At 42.5% G+C, this 23,436-nt stretch overlaps 1 protein-coding gene across 2 annotated transcripts in view; it reads right to left on the bottom strand.

Annotated features, from left to right (window-relative positions):
* Positions 1–23,436, bottom strand: part of PARP8 (poly(ADP-ribose) polymerase family member 8) — a 135,448-nt gene that overhangs the window by 23,794 nt on the left and 88,218 nt on the right. For both annotated transcript variants that reach the window (XM_086628795.1, XM_086628794.1), the window contains exons 12-14: positions 21,809–22,373; positions 19,536–19,589; positions 19,337–19,432 (exon numbers count right to left, since the gene is read on the bottom strand). In XM_086628795.1, coding sequence (XP_086484921.1) covers positions 19,337–19,432; positions 19,536–19,589; positions 21,809–22,373 — 715 coding nt within the window. The remainder of the gene's footprint in view (positions 1–19,336; positions 19,433–19,535; positions 19,590–21,808; positions 22,374–23,436) is intronic.

Here is a 23,436-nt window from a genome sequence, read left to right as displayed (position 1 = left end):
TTGATGTCCCTGGCCAGATTTAGTTCTACCTGAGCTTTAGCTTTTCTAACCTGATCCCTGGCTGCTCAGAAAATTTCTCTGTACTCTTCCCAGGCTACCTGTCCCTGTTTCCGCCCTCTGCAGGCTTCCCTTTTGTGTTTGCGTTTGTCCAGGAGCTCCTTGTTCATCCATACAGGCCTCCTAGTGTTTCTGCCTGATTTCCTTTTTGTTGGGATGCACCGTTCCTGAGCTTGGAGGAAGTGATCCTTGAATATTAACCAGCTTTCTTTGGTCCCTCTTCCCTCCAGGATTCTCTCCCATTGTACTCTACCAAGCAGATCACTGAAGAGCCTGAATTCTGCTCTCCTGAAATCCAGAGTAGTGAGCTTGCAAAGCACCCTCCTCACTGCCCTAAGGATCTTGAGCTCCACCATTTCATGATCATTACAGCCAAGGCTGCCCTTAAGCTTCATATTTCCCACCACCTCCTCTTTGTTGGTGAGAACAAGGTCCAGCATAGCACCTCTCCTTGTTAGTTGCTCTTTCACTTGGACCAGGAAGTTATCATCAATGCATTCCAGGAACCTCCTGGTTTGCTTATGTCATGCTGTGTTGTCCCTCCAACAGATATTAGGGTGGTTGAAGTCTTAGAATCATAGAATCGTAGAATGGTTAGAGTTGGAAGGAACCTCAAAGATCATCTAGTTCCAACTGCCCTGCCATGGCCAGGGAAACCCTCCACTACACCAGGTTGGTCAAAGCTTCATCCAACCTGGCCTTGAACACTTCCAGGGATGGGGCATCTACAACTTCTCTGGGCAACCTGTTCCAGTGCCTTACCACCCTCTGAGTGAAAAATTTCTTCCTTATATCTAATCTAAATCTCCCCTCTTTCAGTTTAAATCCATTGCCCCTTATCCTATCACTACACACCCTTGTAAAAAGTTTCTCTCCAGCTTTCCTGTAGGACCCCTTTAAGTACTGGAAAGCTGCTATAAGATCACCCCGGAGCCTTCTCTTCTCCAGGCTGAACAGCCCCAACTCTCTCAGCCTGTCTTCATAGCAGACGTGTTCCAGCCCTCGGGTCATCTTTGTGGCCCTCCTCTGGACTCGCTCCAGCAGCTCCATGTCCTTCTTATGTTGGGGATTCAGAGCTGAACACAGTATTCCAGGTGGAATACTCCTCCTTCTAGGAGGACCAGGGCTTGTGAACATGAGGCTGCTCCTAACCATCTATGGAGGGACTCATTTTCTTGGTCCTCCTGGTCATGTGGTCTGTAGCAGACCCCCACTATAATGTTGCCTGTCCCTGCCCTTCCTTTAATCCTGACCCAGAAGCTCTCAGTCAGCCCCTCATCCATCAGCAGGAGGAGCTCCATGCACTCCAGCTGGTCATTGACATAGAGTGCGACACCTCCTCCTTGTCTCCCCTGGCTGTGCTTCCTAAAGAGCCTGCATCCTTCCATTTCAATGCTCTTGTCATAGGATTGATCCCACAACATCTCCATGATGCCATTAAGATCATAACCCTACAGGCACACACACATCTCTAACTTCTCTTGTTCCTTCCCCATGCTATGTGTGTTTGCACAGAGGCATTTAAGTTGGGCCTGATGAATCTGACTTCCTGGCTGGAGTGGCTGGAATTCCTTTCTGCTGTTCTTCAGGTGCTCTCAGCTTGTCACAGGCAAAGCTGATACTATTCCACTCCCCCTTCATGTCTAGTTTAAAGCCCTGGAGAGGGATTTAAATTTGGAGGGCTTTAAATTTGGAGGGCTTTTGTTTGTCACACGATGGTGGCTTATCTGTTCAATGCCACATTTCTGTATTTTGGTTTTGTGCACAATTGTGCATGCTAGAACTAATGAAAACATACAAAAACCAAGTTAATAAATCAATTCTAGGAAGACAGAGCTTAAAGAAAATCACAAAATTTATGGGAAAACTGGGATTCGATGGTAATTTTACACTGCTGCTAATGTTTTACATACTGCAAGTGTGTTTCCCTTTATGATGTCCGCTTGTCTCTTGTAATAGGATGTGAGCCCTTGGGGCAGGTAGAGTCTTGTTCTGACTTTGTATCATAAATATGAGAAATGTCCCTAGCCACAGTAAACAAACAAGAACACCACCACTAACTATCTATAAAGCTACATTGTTCCAATGTCCTTTTTGGATACTCTTATTTTGGTTCAAGCATATGTACTATTTAGCAAGCTGAACTTTTAAACAACTTTTGTGTACATACATGAAAGCTAGACATGTTCTCACTGATGTTGATCCATAGCCACAAAGGTATAGAACATCCAACTTCTATTAGATTACTGGTCTCCATAGTTTTCAAAGGGAAAATACATGACAAAATAGAGCTTATATCCTTAAGCATATATTTCTGAAAATGAAACTCATCTTAGGCACACGTAGAATTTTACAGATTACAACCATCACCTTGAAGGCATGCAGAGCTGACTAGCTGGCACCCTTGTTCTCCACTACCTGAAGAGGGCAGCTGTAACTCCTCTTCAACAAGAGCAGCTGCTAGCAGTCTCACATAAACTTTAGTTTTCACTTGAAAAGAGAAAATTAACATAAAGTCATTGACTTCCACAAAACTGTTAACTAAGTGAAGATCATTGGTGCTGCAAGACTATTTAGAAGGATACTTATTCCAGTGGGGATGTCAGAAGAAAATAAGAGCTGGGCAGTTAACCTGAGAAGCAGAAGGCACTGACAGAAGCAGAAAGCATTTTTTGAGCTTTTGAGGTTTTTGGACTTTGCTTTAGCAGTCACCCCCATCCTTTGCATGCTCAGTAGCACCCACCCAACTGCTGCTGTGTTGAAAAAGGCTCAGAGTTTCTGCATGTTACGATGCAAGTGTCACTTCTTACTGTAGTGACTGTGAATGGCAGACAGGCAAACCACCTAGTTACTAGGACATGTTCTTGTTCCTGGAGAGTCATACACTACTTAAAATAAGTTCCATTCTTTCAGTTCAGAAAAGCTGAAACTTTCATAGCTGATATTGATCTATCTTGCTGCTTTCTGATGTGTGCTGTGGCTGTGCTCAGAAGGGCAATGTGCCACCCTTTCCTATATCCGGAGGGATGTCACACAGACACTAATGAGGCTGCAACATGACTGACACACCTAAAAACTCCTGATCTAAAAGGAGAAGCTCAGGGAAGGCTCACAGCCTGAATTACAGAAAACGTAACAAATGGTAAAGGTGAGACCATTAGCCACCATCTCACTTCTAATGAAAGCAACAGGCATGGAGATGAAATGTAACTTCAAATCTCTGTTCTGTTTCCAACTTTAAATCATAGTAATTATTAGTTTTCCCACAGGAGGAACTACTTTCTTTCTCTTCGTTACACTCACCTGAAGGATCAGGATATAACACCGTAGCAATAATACTGAAAATGTGGATAGACAGATACAGAAAGAGAGAGAAAGACAGAAAGAAAAACAGAAAGAAGGAAAGAGAGCAAGAGAGAGGAAGAAAGGAGAAAAAGAGAGAAAGAGAAAAAAGAGAAAATGAGAAAAAGAGAGGAAAGGAGTCTGGTAGGTGAAGGTCTCTTTTGTAAGTGAGCTTTCAAGTTTTTAAAGTTTATTTCACAGTTTGCGTCAGTTACGGAATTTTGGATATGTCTTATCCGTATTTGTAAGAAAAGGCAAAATAAGATCGGTTGCTAATTCTCTATCACCTGAGTTTGTATTACCTAAGGATCAGTTATATTTGGAGCAGTACGAATAACATTACTAACTCTGAGCCAGAATCCAGAGCTGCAGGAAAGGCTCTCTTCTGTCTCTCTCATAGCTTACATCTGTAAGCCACGCTTTCAGATGAATTAACAAATGCTACAGAAACCTCAGCTGTATCTACAGATACGACACACGAGTAAAGGCAGTACCTGGAAGGCAGGCACTGATGAGGCACTCGTGTACTTTTCTACCAGTGCTGCTGAAACGCCGCATATAAAATTCTCATTTTCTGTAAGAGGACTACAGCAAAGCACGTTTAAGAGTTTAAGGCTTTTATGCTTCCTAGAGTGTAATAAAAAGATCAATTAAATTCAATTTATCTTAGAACATAATCCCACAGAATTACAAGGTAGAGATTTGAGTCCAAACTGTATGATTTCTCTATTCAATTAAAGCATTACTGAAATCACGCAGAATTACCCTTAACTGTAATAAGGCTCATCAAGCTTCAGAGTTTAAGCAATTTTTAATTATTAATGATCAATATTATTCTGAAAGGCAAGTTTAATGCATATCTGCTGCTCTGTCATGGTTTATACTTCTGAGTGAAGCATCAAGCACTAGCTCACAGGGGATTAAGAAACCTATGATTTATTAAAATTTAAAATCTGGTTTGTATTTTAATAGCCTTTATTGACAGGTTTTTGGTTTGTACGATAACATATATTTAAAAATAAATGCATTTAAATTAAATATTTGCCTATTTACACTGATTCATGAATTAAATTAATTATTACAATTAAAATTAAAAATTTATAAAAATTTATAACTAATAAAAATAAGTAATTACCTAGTGTCCCGAATTTTTATATGAAGGCAAACTACTAGAGGGAACTACAGACCTGTCAGTCTAACGTCAGATCCTGAAAAAATCATGGATAAGATTATACTGGGTACTACTGAAAGGCAGTTAAAGAACAAAACGATGATCAGGCTGAGTTAACATGGGTTCACAAAAGGTAAGTCCTGTTTAATTAATTTGATATCCTTCTATAAGGTCACCCACCTAGTGAATGAAGAGAAGTCGGTAGATATAGTTTTTCTGGATTTTGGTAAGGCTTTTGATACTGTCCCTCACAGCAGCCTTCTAGACAAGTTGTCCAGCTGTGGGACAAGCAGGTTCATGGTGTGCTGGGTGAAGAACTGGCTGAAGGGCAGGGCTGAAAGGATTGTAGTGAATGGGCTACGTCTGGCTGGTAGTCAGTTCTGTTCAATATATTTACCAACGATCTGGATGCAGGAGTTGAATGCACCATTAGCGAGTTTCCTGATGATACCAAACTAACAAGTGCTCTTGACTCTCTTGAGGGACAGAAGGATCTAGATAGATTGCAGCATTGGGCTATGATTAATGGGATGAAATTTAACATGTTAAAATGCTGGATTCTGCACTTTGGATGCAGTTATGACGGGCACAAGTATAAACTGGGAGAGGAGCAGCTGGAGAGCAGCCCTGCAGAAAGGGATCTGGGGGTGCTGGTCGGCAGCAGGCTCAATGTGAGTCAGCAGCGTGCCCTGGCAGCCAAGGGGGAAAACCACATCCTGGGGTGCATCAAACAGTGTAACCAGCCGGTCAAAAGAGGGGATTATCCCATCACTATGTTCAGCGTTGGTGTGGCCTCACCTGGAGCCCTGTGTGCAGTTCTGGGCCCCACGATTTAAGAAGAATGTGAAGGTCCCTGAATGCATCCAGAGGAGGACAACAAAGGTGGTGAAAGGGCTGGAAGGCATGTCCTGTGAGGAGTGGCTGAGGACTTTGGGCTTGTGTAGTTTGGAGAAGAGGAGACTGAGGGGTAACTTCATTGCTCTCTACAGCTTCCTGAGGGGGGGACGTGGAGAGGGAGGTGCTGAGCTCTTCTCCCTGGTATCCAGTGACAGGACACATGGGAATGGCTCAAAGCTGCCCAGGGAAGGTTTAGACTTGATATTAGGAACTATTTCTTCACAGAGAGGATGGTCAACCACTGCAACAGGCTTCCTACAGAGGTGGTTGATGCCCCAAGCCTGTCAGTATTTCAGAGGCACTTGGACAATGCCCTTAACAACATGCTTTAACCCTTGGTCAGCCCTGAATTGGTCAGGCAGTTGGACTAGATGATCATTTCAGGTGCCTTCCAGCTGAAAGAGTCTGTTCTGTCTATTCTATACTATAAGCTCAATGAAATCAAGCTGCTGTAAGCTCTACATAGGTATACACACTCCCAGAGAGCAGGAATAATTTATTTAATACCTTATATCACTACAAATCTGTAAGATAATATTTCTAAATAATATCACAGTATTCATGTGATACATGAAATATGCTGCTGAAAGACATAGGAGATTATCACTGAGGTAAGCAGATACAACCTGTAGAAAGACGAGAGCAGACTAAGGCTGAATAAGAAATGTCACCTTTTCTGTTTGGTTTTGTGTTGGCTGATCTAGATTTTATTTTCTGCTTTTCTTTTTTTTTTTTCTGCATTCTTGGACAGCTTATACACTTTTTGAAAAATTATTTTTACTTCCCAGACATAGAAATAGATGGCAAATATACAAGCGTTACGCAGCGCTAGCTGGGCAAGGTGCACTTTGATAAGTTCTTCATGACAGGAAAAGCTACACTGCAGCCATTTTACTCTCTTGCTAAAAATTAAGTGATCGAAGTCCATTCTACTAAAGTACTGGTTGTAACTGGAGACTTTTTTTTTCCTAAAAAAGTGGCAAAACCAGTCTATATAGTGGAGTAATGATAAGACAAGAATCTTGGAATTCCACAAGCATCTTGGCTAAGCTCTAGTCTGGCTAAACATATCCGTATACTTAACACTTTTCTCCATAGTTCAGTGAAGTTTATTCTACTTCGAAACCCTCCCAACCCTAAGCAGAGTACTGTGTCTGGAACATCAGTGCTACTGTGCTTCAGTAGCCCCTAAGAAACTTATATCCCAAGGACAGAGAAATTCAAGACCTCTTGAAGTCAACAGGAACTCACCAAGGCCAAGATTTCACTCATAATAAATAAATCATAATTGAGCACTTTGGGATGAAAAACATTCTAAAATGTAAGCTTACCAATTGAACAGATGTATCAGAATTATCAGACTGTACTCATTTTTACAGCTAAATACAAACAACAGATATTTCAAATATTTTTTACAGTATTTTACCATTCAGATTTTATGGGCGAAACTGTAAACAGCAGAGATGTCTGCACCAGAATACACATTTCAAAGAAGCTGGCTTCAGTATCTAGTTTTGCTGAGTTTTTTACTGTTTCCTGCTTTGTCCTAGAGTCCTCAGTCTGAGGTTTCAACACAAGATGGCACTCTAAAGAGACTTCTGGACTGAAAGAAAAATTACTCACACAAGAAGGGGTTTTTATCACCTTACTGAATATATTCTGAGATTTTTTTGTCCTGTATAATTGTCTCACAGGTCTTTAAAACCCATTCAGTGGTGCTGTTTTACCAATGGCTTCAGTATTTGTGAATGACGAATGACAGATATTAGCCACACATCTTAAATTATACTACGTAAAAGCAGAGTATGATCACAGAATTACAGAATGATTGAGGTTGGAAGGGATCTCTAGAGGTCATCTGGTCCAAAATCCCTGCTAAAGAAGGCTCTACAGGAGCCAATTGTCCAGGACCGTGTCCAGATGGCTTTTGAACGTCTCCATGGATGTAGACTTCACAACCTCTCTGGAGAACCTGCTCCCATGCTCAGTCACCCTCAGAAAATATGAAAAAGATTTCCTGATGTTTCAATTGAACCTCTTGTGTTACAGTTTGTGCCCATTGCCTCCATTCCTGTCCCTGGACCCCACTGAAAAGAGCCTGTCTCCGTCCTCTTTGCATCCTCCCTTCAGGTAAACTCCAGCCTCAGCCTTCTGTTTTCCAAGCTGAACAGTCCCAGCTCTCTCAGCTTTTCCTCCTGTGGGAGATGCTTCCGTCTCTTAATCATCTTAGTGGCCCTCCACTGTAGTCTCTCCAGTAGCTCCATCTCTCTCTTTATGGGGAAGCGCAGAACTGGACACAGCCCAGGTGTGGCCTCATCAGTGCTGGGTAGAAGGGACGGATCACCTCCGTCCTGCAGCCCAGGATACCATTAACCTTCATTACTGCAAGAGCACATTGCTGGCTCATGTTCAATTTGGTGTCCACCAGGACTCCCACGTCCTTTTCTGCCAAGCTGCTTTCCAGCTGGGTAGCCCCAGCATATATTGGTACCCAGGGTTGTTCCTCTCTAGGTGCAGGGCTTTGTACTTCTCCTTGTTGAACTGCACAAGGGTCCCATCAGCCCATTTCCCCAGCCTGTCAAAGTCCCTCTGAATGGCACCCCACCGCTCTGGAGTATCACCCACTTCTCCCAGTTTTGTATCACCTGTAAACTCACTGAAGGTACACTCTACTCTACTGTCCAGATGATCAACGAAGATTTTAAATAGGACTGGACACAGTATTGACCCCTGGGGTACATCACTAGTTTCTGGCCTCCAATTAGACTTTGTGCCACTGATCATCACTCTCTGGGTCCAGCCATTTAGTGAGTTTTCAGTCTACTTCACTATCTCCTCATCCAGCTCACGCATCAACAGCTTGTCCATGAGCATCTTAGGAGAGACATTATCAAAGGCCTTACTGAAGTCCAGGTAGACAATATCCACTGCCTTCCCCTTGTCTACCAGACCAGTCACTTCATCACAGAAGTTTATCAAGTTCGTTAAGCATGCCTTCCAGTTGGTGAAGCCATGCTGACTGCTCCATGATTTTCTTGTCCTTAATGTGCCTGGAAATTTTCTCCAGGCTTAGGCTGCATCATCACCTTCCAGGGGATCGACATGAGGGTGACCAGCCTGTCGTTCTCTAGATCCTCCTCTTCTTGTCCTTCTTGAAGCAAAAAGTGACATTTGCTTTCCTCCAGTCTTTGGATATGATAATACATGATAATATATTTTTATTATACTTCTTTTAATCAGATGCTTAAATATAATAATAATCACTTTTATTAATGACTCATTATCTCATTATATTTAAATGTTTATAATAAAAGTACATGCTGAATTCCTAACACAAGGTATCTCTCCACTATTACAGCAACAAAACTGTTGCATTATCAATTGTGCAACAAGTCCATTCAATCAATTAATAAGTGGCTCCGTGGCTGGTGTCATCACCACAATTTTGGCTTTTTTAACAATGGCATGGGCCACTTGGCACCAGGCCTACTGGCACCAGATAGAACTTGTTTTTCGCAGAGGGGAACGAGGGTCTTAGCGCAAAAGCTAGCAGGGCTCATTGACAGGGCTTTAAACTGGATTTGAAGGGGGAGGGAGGTAATATCAAGAACAATAAAGATATGCTGGATGTACCTGTAGAACAGAAGAAGAGAATTTCAGCTGCTCCAGCCAGAAAGTCAGATTCATCTGGGGCTCAACTTAAATGCCTTTATGCCAATGTATGCAGCATGGGGAATAAGCAAGAGGAGTTAGAAGTGTGTGCGTGCCTGTTGGGATATGATCTTATTGGCATCACGGAGACATGGTGGGATGAATCCTATGACTGGAGTGTCAGAATAGAAGGGTACAGGCTCTTTAGGAAGGATAGGCAGGGGAGAAGAGGAGGAGGAGTTGCCCTCTATGTCAAGGACCAGCTAGAGTGCATGGAGCTGCACCTGGGAACGAATGAGGTCTCGACTGAGAGCTTATGGGTTAGGATTAAAGGGAGAGCAGGGACAGGGGACATAGTAGTAGGGGTCTGCTACAGACCACCTGACCAGGAGGACTGGGTGGATGAGGCCCTCTACAGACAGATAGGAGCTGCCTCATGTTCACGAGCCCTGGTCCTCATGGGGGACTTCAACCACCCTGATACCTGTTGGAAGGACAACACAGCAGGGCATAGGCAATCCAGGAGGTTCCTGGAATGCATGGATGATAACTTCCTTCTCCAAGTGGTAGAGGAACCAACGAGGAGAGGTGCTTTGCTGGACCTTGTTCTCACCAACAAGGAAGGGCTGGTGGGGAACGTGACGCTCAAGGAGAGCCTTGGCTGCAGTGATCATGAAATGGTGGAATTCAAGATACTTAGGGAAGCAAGGAGGGTGCATAGCAGGCTCACTACCCTGGATTTCAGGAGAGCAGACTTTGGCCTCTTCAGGGATCTCCTTGCTAGAGTACAATGGGATGAAGCCCTGGAGGGAAGAGGGGCACAAGAAAGCTGGTTAATGTTTAAGGATCACCTCCTCCAAGCTCAGGAGCGGTGCATCCCAATAAAGAGAAAGTCAGGTAGAAACACCAGGAGGCCTGCATGGATGAACAAGAAGCTCCTGGACCAACTCGGGCACAAAAAGAAGGCCTATAGGGGGTGGAAGCAAGGACAGGTAGCCTGGGAAGAATACAGAGCGATTGTCCGAGCAACCAGAGATCAGGTTAGGAAAGCTAAAGCCCTGATAAGAGTTAAATTTGGCCAGGGACATCAAGGGCAACAAGAAAAACTTCTATAGATATGTCAGTGATAAAAAGAGATCTAGGGAAAATGTAGGCCCTCTCCGGAACGAAACGGGGGACCTGGCCACCCAGGATATGGAGAAGGCTGAGGTTCTCAATGATTTCTTTGCCTCAGTCTTCACTGGCAAGAGCTCCAGCAGCACAGCCCAAGTCATGGAAGGCAAAGGCAGGGACTGGGAGAATGAAGAACCGCCCACTGTAGGAGAAGATCAGCTTCGAGACCATCTAAAGAACCTGAAGGTGGACAAGTCCACGGGACTAGATGAGCTGCATCCGCGGGTACTGAGGGAACTGGCAGATAAAGTTGCTAAGCCACTATCCATCATATTTCAGAAGTCGTGGCAATCTGGTGATGTTCCCAAAGACTGGAAGAAGGGAAACATATCCCCCTTCTTTAAAAAGGAGAAAAAACAAGACCCAGGGAACTACAGGCCAGTCAGTCTCACCTCTATGCCTGGCAAGATCATGGAGGAGATCCTCCTGGCGACTATGCTAAGGCACATAGAAAATAAGGAGGTGATTGGTGACAGACAACATGGCTTCACTAAGGGCAAATCCTGCCTGCCTAATTTGGTGGCCTTCTATGATGAGGTTACAGCATTGATGGATCGGGGAAGAGCAACTGACATCATCTGCCTGGACTTATCCAAAGCATTTGATACTGTCCCACATGACATCCTTCTCTCTAAACTGGAAAGACATGGTTTTGATGGATGGACCACTCGGTGGATAAGGAATTGGCTGGATGGTCGCTCTCAAAGAGTTGTGGTCAATGTTTCAATGTCCAAGTGGAGGCCAGTGACGAGTGGTGTTCCTCAGGGCTCAGTTCTGGGACCAGTGCTATTTAACATCTTTGTTGGAGACATGGACATTGGGATTGAGTGCACCCTCAGCAAGTTTGCAGATGACACCAAGTTGTGTGGTGTTGCGGACACACTGGAGGGAAGGGATGCCATCCAGAGGGACCCTGACAAGCTGCAGAGGTGGGCCTGTGAGAACCTCATGAAGTTCAACAAGGCCAAGTGCAAGGTCCTGCATGTGGGTTGGGACAATCCCAAGCACAAGTGCAGGCTGGGAAGAGAATGAATTGAGAGCAGCACTGAGGAGAAGGACTTGGGAGTGCTGGTGGATGAGAAGCTCAACATGAGCCGGCAATGTGCACTGGCAGCCCAGAATGCAAATCATATCCTGGGCTGTATCAAAAGAAGTGCGGCCAGCAGGTCGAGGGAAGTGATTCTGCCCCTCAGCTCTCGTGAGATCCCATCTAGAATAATGTGTTCAGCTCTGGAGTCCCCAACATAAGAAGGACATGGAGCTACTGGAGCGAGTCCAGAGGAGGGCCACGAAGATGATCCGAGGGCTGGAGCACCTCTGCTACGAAGACAGGCTGAGAGAGTTGGGGCTGTTCAGCCTGGAGAAGAGAAGGCTCCGGGGTGATCTTACTGCAGCTTTCCAGTACCTAAAGGGGGCCTACAGGAAAGCTGGAGAGGAACTTTTTACAAGGGCGTGTAGTGATAAGACAAGGAACAATGGCTTTAAACTAAAAGAGGGCAGATTTAGATTAGATATAAGGAAGAAATTTTTCACTTTGAGGGTGGTAAGGCACTGGAACAGGTTGCCCAGGGAAGTTGTGGCTGCCCCATCCCTGGGAGTGTTCAAGGCCAGGTTATATGAGGCTTTGAGCAACCTGGTGTAGTGGAGGATTTCTCTGCCCATGGCAGGGGGGTTGGAACTAGATGATCTTTGAGGTCCCTTCCAACCTGAACCATTCTATGATTCTATGATTCTAACAGTAAAATGCCACTTAGTCCTTCCCTAGAATACTATTATCAGCTCTAAAGTAACAGGAAGAATTTCATATGGCATTAAAAAAAAGTTAGTAGCCTTCTATGTCATTGCCAGGCCAATCGCCATCATCTTTGCTAAATCGTGGGGAACGGGAGAGGTGCCTGAGGACTGGAGGAAAGCAAACGTCACTCTGGCCTTCAAAAAGGGCAAGAAGGAAGACCCAGATAACTATAGACCGGTCAGCCTCACCTCCATCATGGGAAAGATAATGGAACAACTTATCCTTGGTGCTGTCTCTAGGCATATCAAGGATAAGAGGGTCATTAGGGGCAGTCAACATGGCTTCACTAAGGGGAAGTCGTGCTTAACAAACCTGATAGCCTTTTATGAGGACATCAGCCAGTTGGTGGATGACGGTAGAGCAGTGGATTTGGTCTATCTTGACTTCACTAAAGCATTTGACACAGTTTCCCACAGCATCCTCACAGGTAAACTGAGGAAGTGTGGTCTGGATGATCGGATAGTGAGGTGGATTGTGAACTGGCTGAAGGATAGAAGCCAGAGAGTAGTGGTCAATGGGACAGAGTCCAGTTGGAGGCCTGTATCCAGTGGAGTCCCTCAAGGGTCGGTACTGGGACCTGTATCGTTCAACATATTCATCCATGATTTGGGTGAGGGAATAGAGTGCATGGTCAGCAAGTTTGCTGATGACACTAAACTGGGAGGAGCGGTTGACACACCAGAAGACTGTGCTGCCATTCAGAGAGACCTGGACAGGCTGGAGAGTTCGGCAGGGAGAAATTTAATGAAATGCAACAAGGGCAAGTGTAGAGTCTTGCATTTGAGTAAGAACAACCTCATGTACCAGTACAAGTTGGGGACTGAACTGTTGGGGAACAGCACAGGGGAAAGGGACCTGGGGGTCCTGGTGGACAGCAGGATGACCATGAGCCAGCAATGTGCCCTTGTGGCCAAGAAAGCCAATGGCATCCTGGGGTGTATTAGAAGGGGTGTGGTTAGTAGGTTGAGAGGGGTTCTCCTGCCCCTCTACTCTGCCCTGGTGAAGCCGCATCTGGAATATCGTGTCCAGTTCTGCGCCCCTCAGTTCAAGAAGAACAAGAAACTGCTTCAGAGAGTGTAGTGCAGGGCCACAAAGATGATGAAGGGAGTGGAGCATCTCCCTTATGAGGAAAGGCTGAGGGAGCTGTGTCTCTTTAGCTTGGAGAAGAGGAGACTGAGGGGGGACCTCATTAATGTTTATAAATATGTAAAGGGTGACTGTCATGAGGATGGACCCAGGCTCTTCTCAGTGGCATCCAATGATAGGACAAGGGGAAATGGATATAAGCTGGAACATAGGAAGTGCCGCTTAAACATGAGGAAGAACGTCTTCCCAGTAAGGGTAACAGAACACTGGAACAGGCTGCCCAGAGAGGTTGGGGAGTCTCCTTCTCTGGAGATGTTCCAAACCCGCCTGGACACGTTCTTGTGTGATCTAATCTAGGTGGTCCTGCTCCGACAGGGGGATTGGACTAGATGATCCTTTGGGGTCCCTTCCAAGCCCTAACATTCTGTGATTCTGTGATCCTAATATAGAACCAAATAATGCTGAAGTTTCTTCAGTACATTATGATATCCGCTTTGGAAAATACATTTTTTAGCTAGATGAACCAAATCATATGGTTGAAGAGTACCTCTGGAGGTCAGTTAGTGGTGCTTTTATTCTCTCATACAGGACTAGCTTTATCTAAACTTTATCTAAAGTGTTAGATAAAGCTAAAATTAGCTTTCTCTAAAGCTTTATCAAGCACTGGAGTAGGTTGTCCAGAGAGGTTTTGCAGTCTCCATCCCTGGGGATTTTCAAAAGCCAGTGAAAGACAGTGGATGAAACAAGCTCCAGTTTCAAGGGCTTTTCACTAGAGACACATGCCCCATAGGAGAATATCTCAGTATTGTAGAACGGGCTTTGTGGAAGTCGTTAAAACTTCCTAAGTTTACTTCTAATATTTAGTCTAATATAGTAGTCTGACAGAAATCAAGATAATCTATTTAACTATTTTAAGAACACATATGTAATGATATACCAACTGCTTGAAAATGTAAAAAAAAAAGCATTTCAAAACACATTTTTGAAACAATTCAAATCTAGCCATTAATTATGAACGAATAACAGCCCATGTCTCACTCATCTAAACAACTTCTCTGTTGAGAACAAATTCAAAGACTGTAATACAAGGCTAAAAATTCAAATGAGCAGACTGATTGTTTTCAGCAGGTTTACCCGGTCTGCCTCCTCCTTCTCTGCTCAGCACAAAACCTATGCCTGATCTTGAACTTTCCACTGTTTTTTAAAGCTGAGCAAAGAGCTACCTCAGAAGACACTGATGACAGAGCTCCTGAGAGCTGTGCAGCACAGGTTGCCTTGCAGGAGGATGCACTGTGATTCTTTACATGAGATAAGGGGGCTGTTTGGATGTAAAGACTGCAGTCCCAACCCTTGCTAATGAGTCAAAGCTGGTTCTTAATCCTTCTATGAAGAGTGAAATATGTAGGATTTAGATCACTGTTAGGAATAACTGCATGAAATAGCATAGTCTGTTATGCAAGAGGTTAAGTAATACTTTTTCTTCCTAGGATCCATATATTCACTGAATTTTCCCCGTGCTTTGTAGAAAGACTGCAAATCATGACATGCAGTGATTTCAGGGAATTTGCAGTTTTCAGTGACATTCTATTTAAGTATGTATCTCTAAACATCCAACTTAGCTTTTGTAACTTTGGGTGTTCTGTAAAAAATCATTAGATCTCACTGTGGTCTTAAAATAAACAGTAAAGAAACATGCTATGATGAGAAATTACATTGATCCTCATGTCTCATAGGAAAGATGTGAACACCTACAGGAAAGCATTGCCTACTTTACTGTTTTTTTAAAAAAGGAGATGGAATGAAGCAATGGACCATGGACCTTTAAAAAGAAAGCACAGCTTCATGATGTGTTACAGTACTTTTCTAAGACTCCTTCTTCCATTCCAGAGAACCTTTGTCCTTCCTCCTTCACAGCAATACAGCTGCAGTTCCTTGTCGGAGCATTAGGTTTGTGAGTGTTTTGAAGTTACTCCATCTACATAATGTGTTTTATCTACACACACACTTATGGAGTACACACAGGAATTTTATCTATAATTCTGGTCTTCTGTATTTTAGGGAACTTTTGGACCTCAAAAGAAAACTAGTTCTTCTGAAAGATAGACACTTTGCTCTGTAAAGAAATTCCCAAGCCAAATCTAAGAATTTTGCTCTTATTCATCTTCAGTAAGCCACTAAGGTAGCCTCTTTATTTATCCTCAATAAACAACTAAGCCTAAAAACATCCAAAGGTTCCTGTGCACAACAGGATCCCTGAACCAGCAGGGAACATTTGAGTGATTAGATTAGTACCGTAGACTCTAGAACAAGACAGGTGTACACTGTAAGAGCATAAAGCCAAGCATACACAATTGTGTTATGCAGCTGTTGTGCAACAGACATCTTCCATATAATGGTATGTCTGCCATGTGGATCTAGTGTCGAAATTAAGCTATAACAAAAGACACATCTTGTTGTCTTCAAGTTGCTCTTATCTTATGGCAAAGAAGATGTCAAGAATTTAAGAAAGTAAAGTAAATTGAAATAGATAATAAAAATGGAACACCTCCCCGAAAAAGGTTATCTAGGAAAAAGAAACACAATACTCAGAATAAAGCTTGTGCGGAGAGAGACTGATTTAAAGATACCTTACACCCAACATATAAAACATAGCCTGAAGAGCAAATCTGGAGAAAGGAAAAACTTTATCTCTCAGTTTTATTTGGTATCTCCATCTGTCCTGAGGATGAGACGTCTGAATTATGCAAGTCACTAATAAGCAGCACAAAAAAATGACACCCAGGTATAAGATTTTACAGTATTAAAGGAGTGTAATTTATGTGTGATGGCAATTGTTGAGTTTTTAGAAATATATTTCAAGACAATTAATTAAATATACTGTAGTGCAGGAAAGGTGTTAGGCTGACATACTGGAGGCTTACCGAATCAAATTCCGTATTGGCTTCTTTGCAATTGCATAAAACTCCACTAAATACCACAAAATCAGGCCTAAATAAATTTTACAACAACTTCTCAAGTAATAACCTTGCTACGCTTTTATAAATTCACATGCCTTCTTTATTGTTGAAATAAAGGTCTAAAAGGTGGAAGGGAAACTCATCAGTAAGGATACACACCCAGACACGACTCTGTGTGCATTTTTGTGGAGGAACTAGTCTTTAAAGGAGGAGACTGGTGAATCATCCAGAGCTATTTAGTTGGTGGCATCTCTTGTGATGCAACCAAGTAGAGACAGCGCCTATCTAAGTAACATCTCTGAGATATGTACACTGGTAGAAAATGGAATATAGTCACAGAATCTAAAACTATAAGCAGACCATAGCAAGGTTCTGATTGTTATGAAATCTGGTGAAGTTACTGTGGTATCAAAAGTATGAGCACTCTAAAGCTCTTTATGAAGGCCAAGGACACTACACATGGGATCCATTTTAAGCGACATAAGGCTATACTGCATGTAGCCTTGCCTTAAATGAAAGCCCTCTGCTCTGCTCTCATGAGACCCCACCTGGAATACTGTGTTCAGCTCTGCAGTCCCCAACATAAGAAGGACATGGAGCTACTGGAGCGAGTCCAGAGGAGGGCCATGAAGATGATCCGAGGGCTGGAGCACCTCTGCTATGAAGACAGGCTGAGAGAGTTGGGGCCGTTCAGCCTGAAGAAGGGAAGGCTCTGGGGTGATCTTACTGCAGCCTTCCAGTACTCAAAGGGGGCCTACAGGAAAGCTGGAGAGGAACTTTTTACAAGGGCATGTAGTGATAAGACAAGGGGCAATGGATTTAAACTGAAAGAGGGCAGATTTAGATTAGATATAAGGAAGAAATTCTTCATTCAGGGTGGTGAGGCACTGGAACAGGTTGCCCAGCGAAGTTGTAGATGCCCCATTCCTGGAAATGTTCAAGGCCAGGTTGGATGAGGCTTTGAGTAACCTGGTGTAGTGGAGGATTTCCCTGCCCATGGCAGGGGGGTTGGAACTAGATGATCTTTGAGGTCCCTTCCAACCCTAACCATTCTATGATTTTATGATTCTATGATTCTGCTTAATAAAATACTGTATTTCTGAGATCTGCTGTTGCAGCAATATTAAACATTAAGTGCTCTTTCGGTCGAGTCATTCTTTATTCTCTTTATACACATTTTATATATGTGTGTGTATGTATGCGTGTGTGTGCGTGCATCTGATGCATGTAAATAAACTCTACACTTGACTACTTTAGGCTGCCTTTGCCAGAGCTCTCAGCAGAGTGAAGCATAAATTTCCTTAAGACCCTTTGGCAAGCTCATGCTCAATTCAAACTGAGATCCTTTCTCACCTTCTACAGAACTGCAAACTCATTAATGGCTCTATATTGCTTATTGAGTCATTCAAGCATACACAGAGCATGTTACATTTCTTCCCGCTACCTCCTTCTCCCTGGGTTATATAAGGACATCCTTTCATTTTTGCAAAGCTTGCTAGCTTATGCTGCTAGCAAAGGCACTGATGAATACATGTTTAGTGGCAAACAGGCTTGCACTTTCCTCAGTGTTTTGAAGCACTGACAAACTCTCAAACAGATAGCTAAAATGATCTCTCTTTAAGATGAAGACAAAGTAATTCTGAGGGATTTTAATCCCTAAGGTGGGAAAGCAAGAAGAATTAAGATTATTTTTTTTATTTAGAGCAGATGACTTTCCATTCTGTTTTCTTTTAATAGTTCATCATGTGATCAGGAATAAATTCTACTGTTTGCTTTGTCCTATGGACAACAGATAAAACCCAATAATTTAAATAATTATATTATCCAAACTTCAGTCACTATCCAAACATTACTCACTTTGTCTTATCTCATCCTTTCACAGGTAATGTGAACAGCAGTGCATTCAAAGATGAACAACCAGGAACTGATGCCTTTTCTACCAGCTTCTAATCATGGTTTGGTTGCTGATAAATCTGGTAGAAAACCATGTTTTTAAAAGGTGGATAAGAGCTTGAAGAGGTAAAAAAATCACCTGATAGGATTTTCAAAAGCACAGAAGTTTAACCATGACTTAAAGCAGTGTTAACTGAGTATGTGGATGGTTTTTCAAATCCTATTAGCAGCCTATTTGCACACCCTGGCTGCTGTCAGAATGCCTGACCGTGGCACCACTGAGTGTTATGTTGGATGATGCTGAGGGGACTTCCGCTACCATGTAAGCAATAACCTCCCTGAATTTAGTTCCAAGAAACTACCATAGATGATGTCTGCTTCCACTTATGTACAGTTGCTCACCACACTGGAGAAATTGGCAGGTGTCAGATCATTCACATACTGGTATTAAACAGTCTTCCATGGCTTTAATCTTTTACGGTTACTCAGGTTTCCATAGGATTCTAGATAGGTGAAATGAGAAGGATTCTAAACTGCAAGATCAGTCCTAAAGGTAAGAATTCTATTCTCCTAATATACTCTTTCACAAAGCTACGCTGATCCAGGAGCTACAGGCAGAGTGTGCCTCTCACAACGAATTTTCACTGCGTGCATTCACCAACAGCACAAGAGGGTAAAAAGTTCATCATGCAAAATTCCTGGTTCTCAGTTACACAGGAATGAAAGGAAGAGTTCCCTAACCGGCCAGACTTTGGGCATACTGAACCACAACAGTGCTCCTGGCCTAGGTCACTGCTAGATCAGACGCTTCACAGAGCATCTCCTTCTACTGTCTTTTTTATCACATCATGGAGGACAGCTAATTACAGTGGCCCATGAACAAAAGAAAGTCAGAAGAACTTCACAGCCTTGTGGCATTAACACCAGGATATCTGAATACCCTGGTCATGGCTTGGTAAGAGCTCAAGGACTGAGGTGACCCTCAGCTTCTAAAAGAAAGCCAGAGGATCAGGAAAGCACACCTTACCTGGATGTGACTACTGTAGCACAGTAGTGTTCAGTGAAATACGTCCCCCCCTTTATGTTTCTATGACATTACACAAGCCTGATTTCTATCTCCCTTGCTTGCAATGCATTTTTTTTCCAGTTTACAACAGAACCTTGTTAATATGCATTACATTTTTCCATCTTAAAAGGATATTAGGATGAAAGGCATCTGAAACAAATAAACAGTTTTATAACAGGTTTGTGTGGCCTATTGCTATTCAAGGCATTACAAAATGCATTGTTTATCCCAACGAGCACACCACTTACCCTCAGCATAGGGCCATTCTGGAACACATGGGGTTCATCACAAACTACACAGTATTCATTCAATACTGGTATCCGCTGCTCAGCAAATTCAATAGTCTGAGAACAATGAAAATGAGAATAACAACATCTGCTTAAAAATAATTACCAGTCAGCTCATGCTCCACAGTGTTTCATAAATGGGTAAGATATGACATCCTACCTGCACAAGAAAGCCACGGTCTCGTACTGGAATGCATTTTGCACCATAATTTTGCTGCAAGGAAAAAGTTGAGGCAACTTCAATAATGGTAAACTAACTATAGGGAAATGGTAAAACATTTGTATTTTTTGTGTGTGAGTATGTTAATTAAGCAATATTTGCATCTAAAAAGATCTCTCATTTGCATAAACCAGCCATTACAAATAATCAATTCTTTTACTGTTCACTGAGTGTGTGGTAGATTTTTAGCATTTTTTTTTAGTTCTTAAATCTGATGAGGTTTTGTATCTCAGCATTCCAAAAACTTTAATCTCAAATGGAAAGCAGCGTGTTCAATCCATTCTAATAAACTGGCATTCGGTAACTTCTGTTAAATTTTAACCGCGTATTGTCTACCCAAATATGGGCTATCTGCTTAGGCTTCAAAGACTAATGTAACTCTCGGAATGTCTGAAAATCTTCTTCTTTTATTTCTACTAAGATCTTATTTCTGTAAGCACCACACTAATAGATCTCTGTGCTCAGATCTCACTCAAATTCTTTCTGCCTTTTTCTTCCAACACACAGCAACATATATTAGAAGGAACTTCTCTTATAGGAGTCAGTAAGGTCAAAATTCTTTCTAGGCGGACAATCAAACCTTGTTTTGAATAAGAGTCAGATCACCTCCATTTACAGCTTTTTTTGGTATTGTTTGTAGGCTTATTTCCTTTCATTTACCCAACTGCTCAATTGGGAAACTTTTCCGTTTTTTTTCTTCTCCTGGGAAACAATGCTCCTAGCTGCATTCATACATGAGACTGAAACACTTTAGCTGAGAACTGAAGAGAAGTTAGGGTCCTGACTCACCGCTTCCCCATTCCACCAACTTAAAATTGCAGTTAGGCACCCAAGCTACCCATATATCTGGTGTCTGCATGCAAAACGTGAACTGGACTATTGATGTTCTTCTGCTAACACCAGTAAAACTGCACCTGACCATGTATGTGTTGACTTCCCTTAAAGTAAATGCATTCTAGCAATAAATTACTGGTAGTTTTTATACACTTTCAAGTAGGGCTTATATTTCTTCCATATCAGCTGATAACATCAGTAATGAAACCACCTAGTTAACTCTTTGCTATCTTATCAAAATCAATGGGACTTTTCCTATTATCTCCAGGAGAGAAAAGTCTTGCTATGTTAAGATATCCTCTGCTGATTCAGAAGAAAAATGCATCTCTAAACTGTGAGTCTGTTGGTCACCTTAAACTAATATTGCTGTGCACATTACAGGAACCAATCACATGGCATGTATATAAATGATATTGTGATAGCATATCACTGCTTTTACATCTGATGAGCACAGCTCACAGCTTGTTATACTAATTTACCATGAAACATAGCACACTCAATGTCATTTCATTATTCAGAATGCACTATTTTGGATATATGTATGGCATTTCAAGCAAGAATCAGCTTTTTCTCACTGAGAACATCAAGGTACAACCAGGAAAAGAGAGTGGAGACGACTGTCTCCTATGTGCCTCTAAACAGATCCAACACAGAAAACATGCAGATGCCTTGAAAGAGCGCAAACAGACCTGCTCCTCCCTCTAAGTATAAAAGCCATTTTTTAAGAGGCAGAATTCATTTCTTAAATTTCAGCATATGTGCTACCCTTTGTTTTCCCAATCGATCATGTCTCTAGGGAAAGAAAGGGGGCCAGTGTGGACCTAATTCCTTCCCTGACCTCCAGCGGCCACCAGCGCATTTGAAGGTTAAACCTTTCACACAGCACAAATGCACAAGAGGTGAGCTGAATCATGACTGCATTCCTTCCACCATGAAGGCACCCGAACAAGCCAATGGACGGTTGCTTGCCCCACAAAGTAAACAGTGAAATGAGAAAAGACCAGTGTGATCAAGCCAATTTTGCAACACGGAAGTGCACGCTCTCCCTTCTTCCTGCAGCAAGAAAGTAGGCAGGGAAGGAAGTGGATGATTGAACTTTTCCCACGGCAAGCAAGTACATTGAGCTGTATTCAATGCGACATGTAAAATCTCTGCCTTGACCTAAGTGAATTCTGGGTTTATAAAATACACGTGCATGCAGAGTTGTTTGAATCCTCCCTAAAAAGCTGGCTCCATTGCTCTTGTCTTCCAAGACATTAGATATATCCAATATATTAATTAACACATCTTAAGTATTAATGCCTTTGCATAACAAGCATAACATCACATTTGGAAAATAATAGGAGGAAAATGACCAGAATAAAAATATCATTACGCACAGCAGCTTGTGAAGGTGATGATGAAGATGGTGTTAAGATACCAATAAGCCCTGAGGTAAGAGAGAGCCTCCTGCTCTCTGCTATGGTGGACTCCTTGAAAGGCTCCATTTTGGATGATTTAGGGGCATTGGAGTAAGTCTTGCTGAGTAACTTGTGATTCTTCAATCCATCCAGTTCTTCCATTCTAAGATTACTGGAGTAGGACCTGCTTAAAAGTTTGTGGGGCTTCAAGGTGCTGTTGTGCTCACATCGAGGATCCCCAGAACACGACCTACTTAACAGCTTATGGGGCTTTAAAGTGATGCACTCCTCCTGCTTAACAGCTGCAGAGCAAGAACGGTTCAAGAGTTTGTGCGATTTAATAGCCATTGTCTGTTCAGCCCTAGGGTCACTCGACAACGAGCGGCCAAAGGTTCTGTGAGATTTTGTGGCACACATATCCTCCGCCTTCACTGTGCTAGAGCAAGTCCTTCTCAGTAGCTTGTGAGTTTTGGAGATGCCATCCTGTTCAGACTTCAGTTTTGATTTGTTTTTACCACAGCCAGGTGGAGGATAACTTGGCGACCTTAAAAATAAAGAAGGAGAAGACAAAGCTGGAGAATAATCAAAATCCTGTGCGAATCAAGCAAGACCACGCATATCTAAAAAACTTCAAGTGTCACCTGTCTTTACATATTTCACTAGTGATATACACAGCTCAACATTAAAAAAATGAGCAGTTGTATTTAGGACTTATTTTCCAATGCCAAATAGACATCTTACTCCTATTTCAAAACAAGCCCATCGATCAAAAAGACAACTAACTACTTAAGCAGAAGTTAGAGCTATATCCTTACAGCTCTTTGCAAAGGTCTCTATGCTGTAAACAAACCATTTATTCAGAAAATTATCTTTGAAGTGAAAACCATATATTTCATACAAGTTTGGAACACACTTTCCGTATCAAAATCTATCCTATGTAACCATCATGACATGATCCCACTAAAGTTATTGTCTTCTGGACACAGCATAACAAATTCTATGTCCAGGTTCAATGGAAGATACAATGAGTAGTGAAACTTGCAGGCAGTAAATCAAATTTAATTCAGTTGAAATGAACATTATCTTTAAAAACCTCATAATAATCTGGGTGCTTTGTGGAAGACAATTTGATGCCCTTCTTTCCTGTTTTAGGGAAATTCTAGCTCTATAATGCCAGAAACTAGAATGTGAGGGATCTAAATTATGAATGGAGAAAGTAAAGAACAAAAGGTTTTTATGAAACAATATTCACAGGAACTGCCACGTTTCTGTAAGGTTCACATTTGCCCATCTTTGCAAAGCAAGAACATGTAACAGGTACGTCGAATCATTTTTCTTTGCTTTATAAGCAACCCCAATCTTTGCAGTATTTTGGGGGCTTGGATTGAATAGAAAAGAAGCAAAACCCCAATGGGCGAGTCTGGCAGGTTTCCCCACCCTGTTAGCAAGTGACAGTAGGAGATGCATGTGAAGGCTGCTGACTCACTATTGCAGTTGGCTCACTACCACCCTCCTGCAGACAGGAGGTAGGAATGGTGCTCTAGGGAGAGAGGAGGTTCCTGCATTTGGGCTGAGCCATCCTTGGACAGCCACTGCGGCAGGAGCCA

This window comes from Tauraco erythrolophus, chromosome Z (assembly GCF_009769465.1).
Source record: "Tauraco erythrolophus isolate bTauEry1 chromosome Z, bTauEry1.pri, whole genome shotgun sequence".
Lineage (NCBI taxonomy): Eukaryota > Metazoa > Chordata > Aves > Musophagiformes > Musophagidae > Tauraco > Tauraco erythrolophus.
The sequence above is the reverse complement of the archived record's forward strand: the minus strand, read 5'-3'. Positions and strand labels throughout refer to the sequence as shown.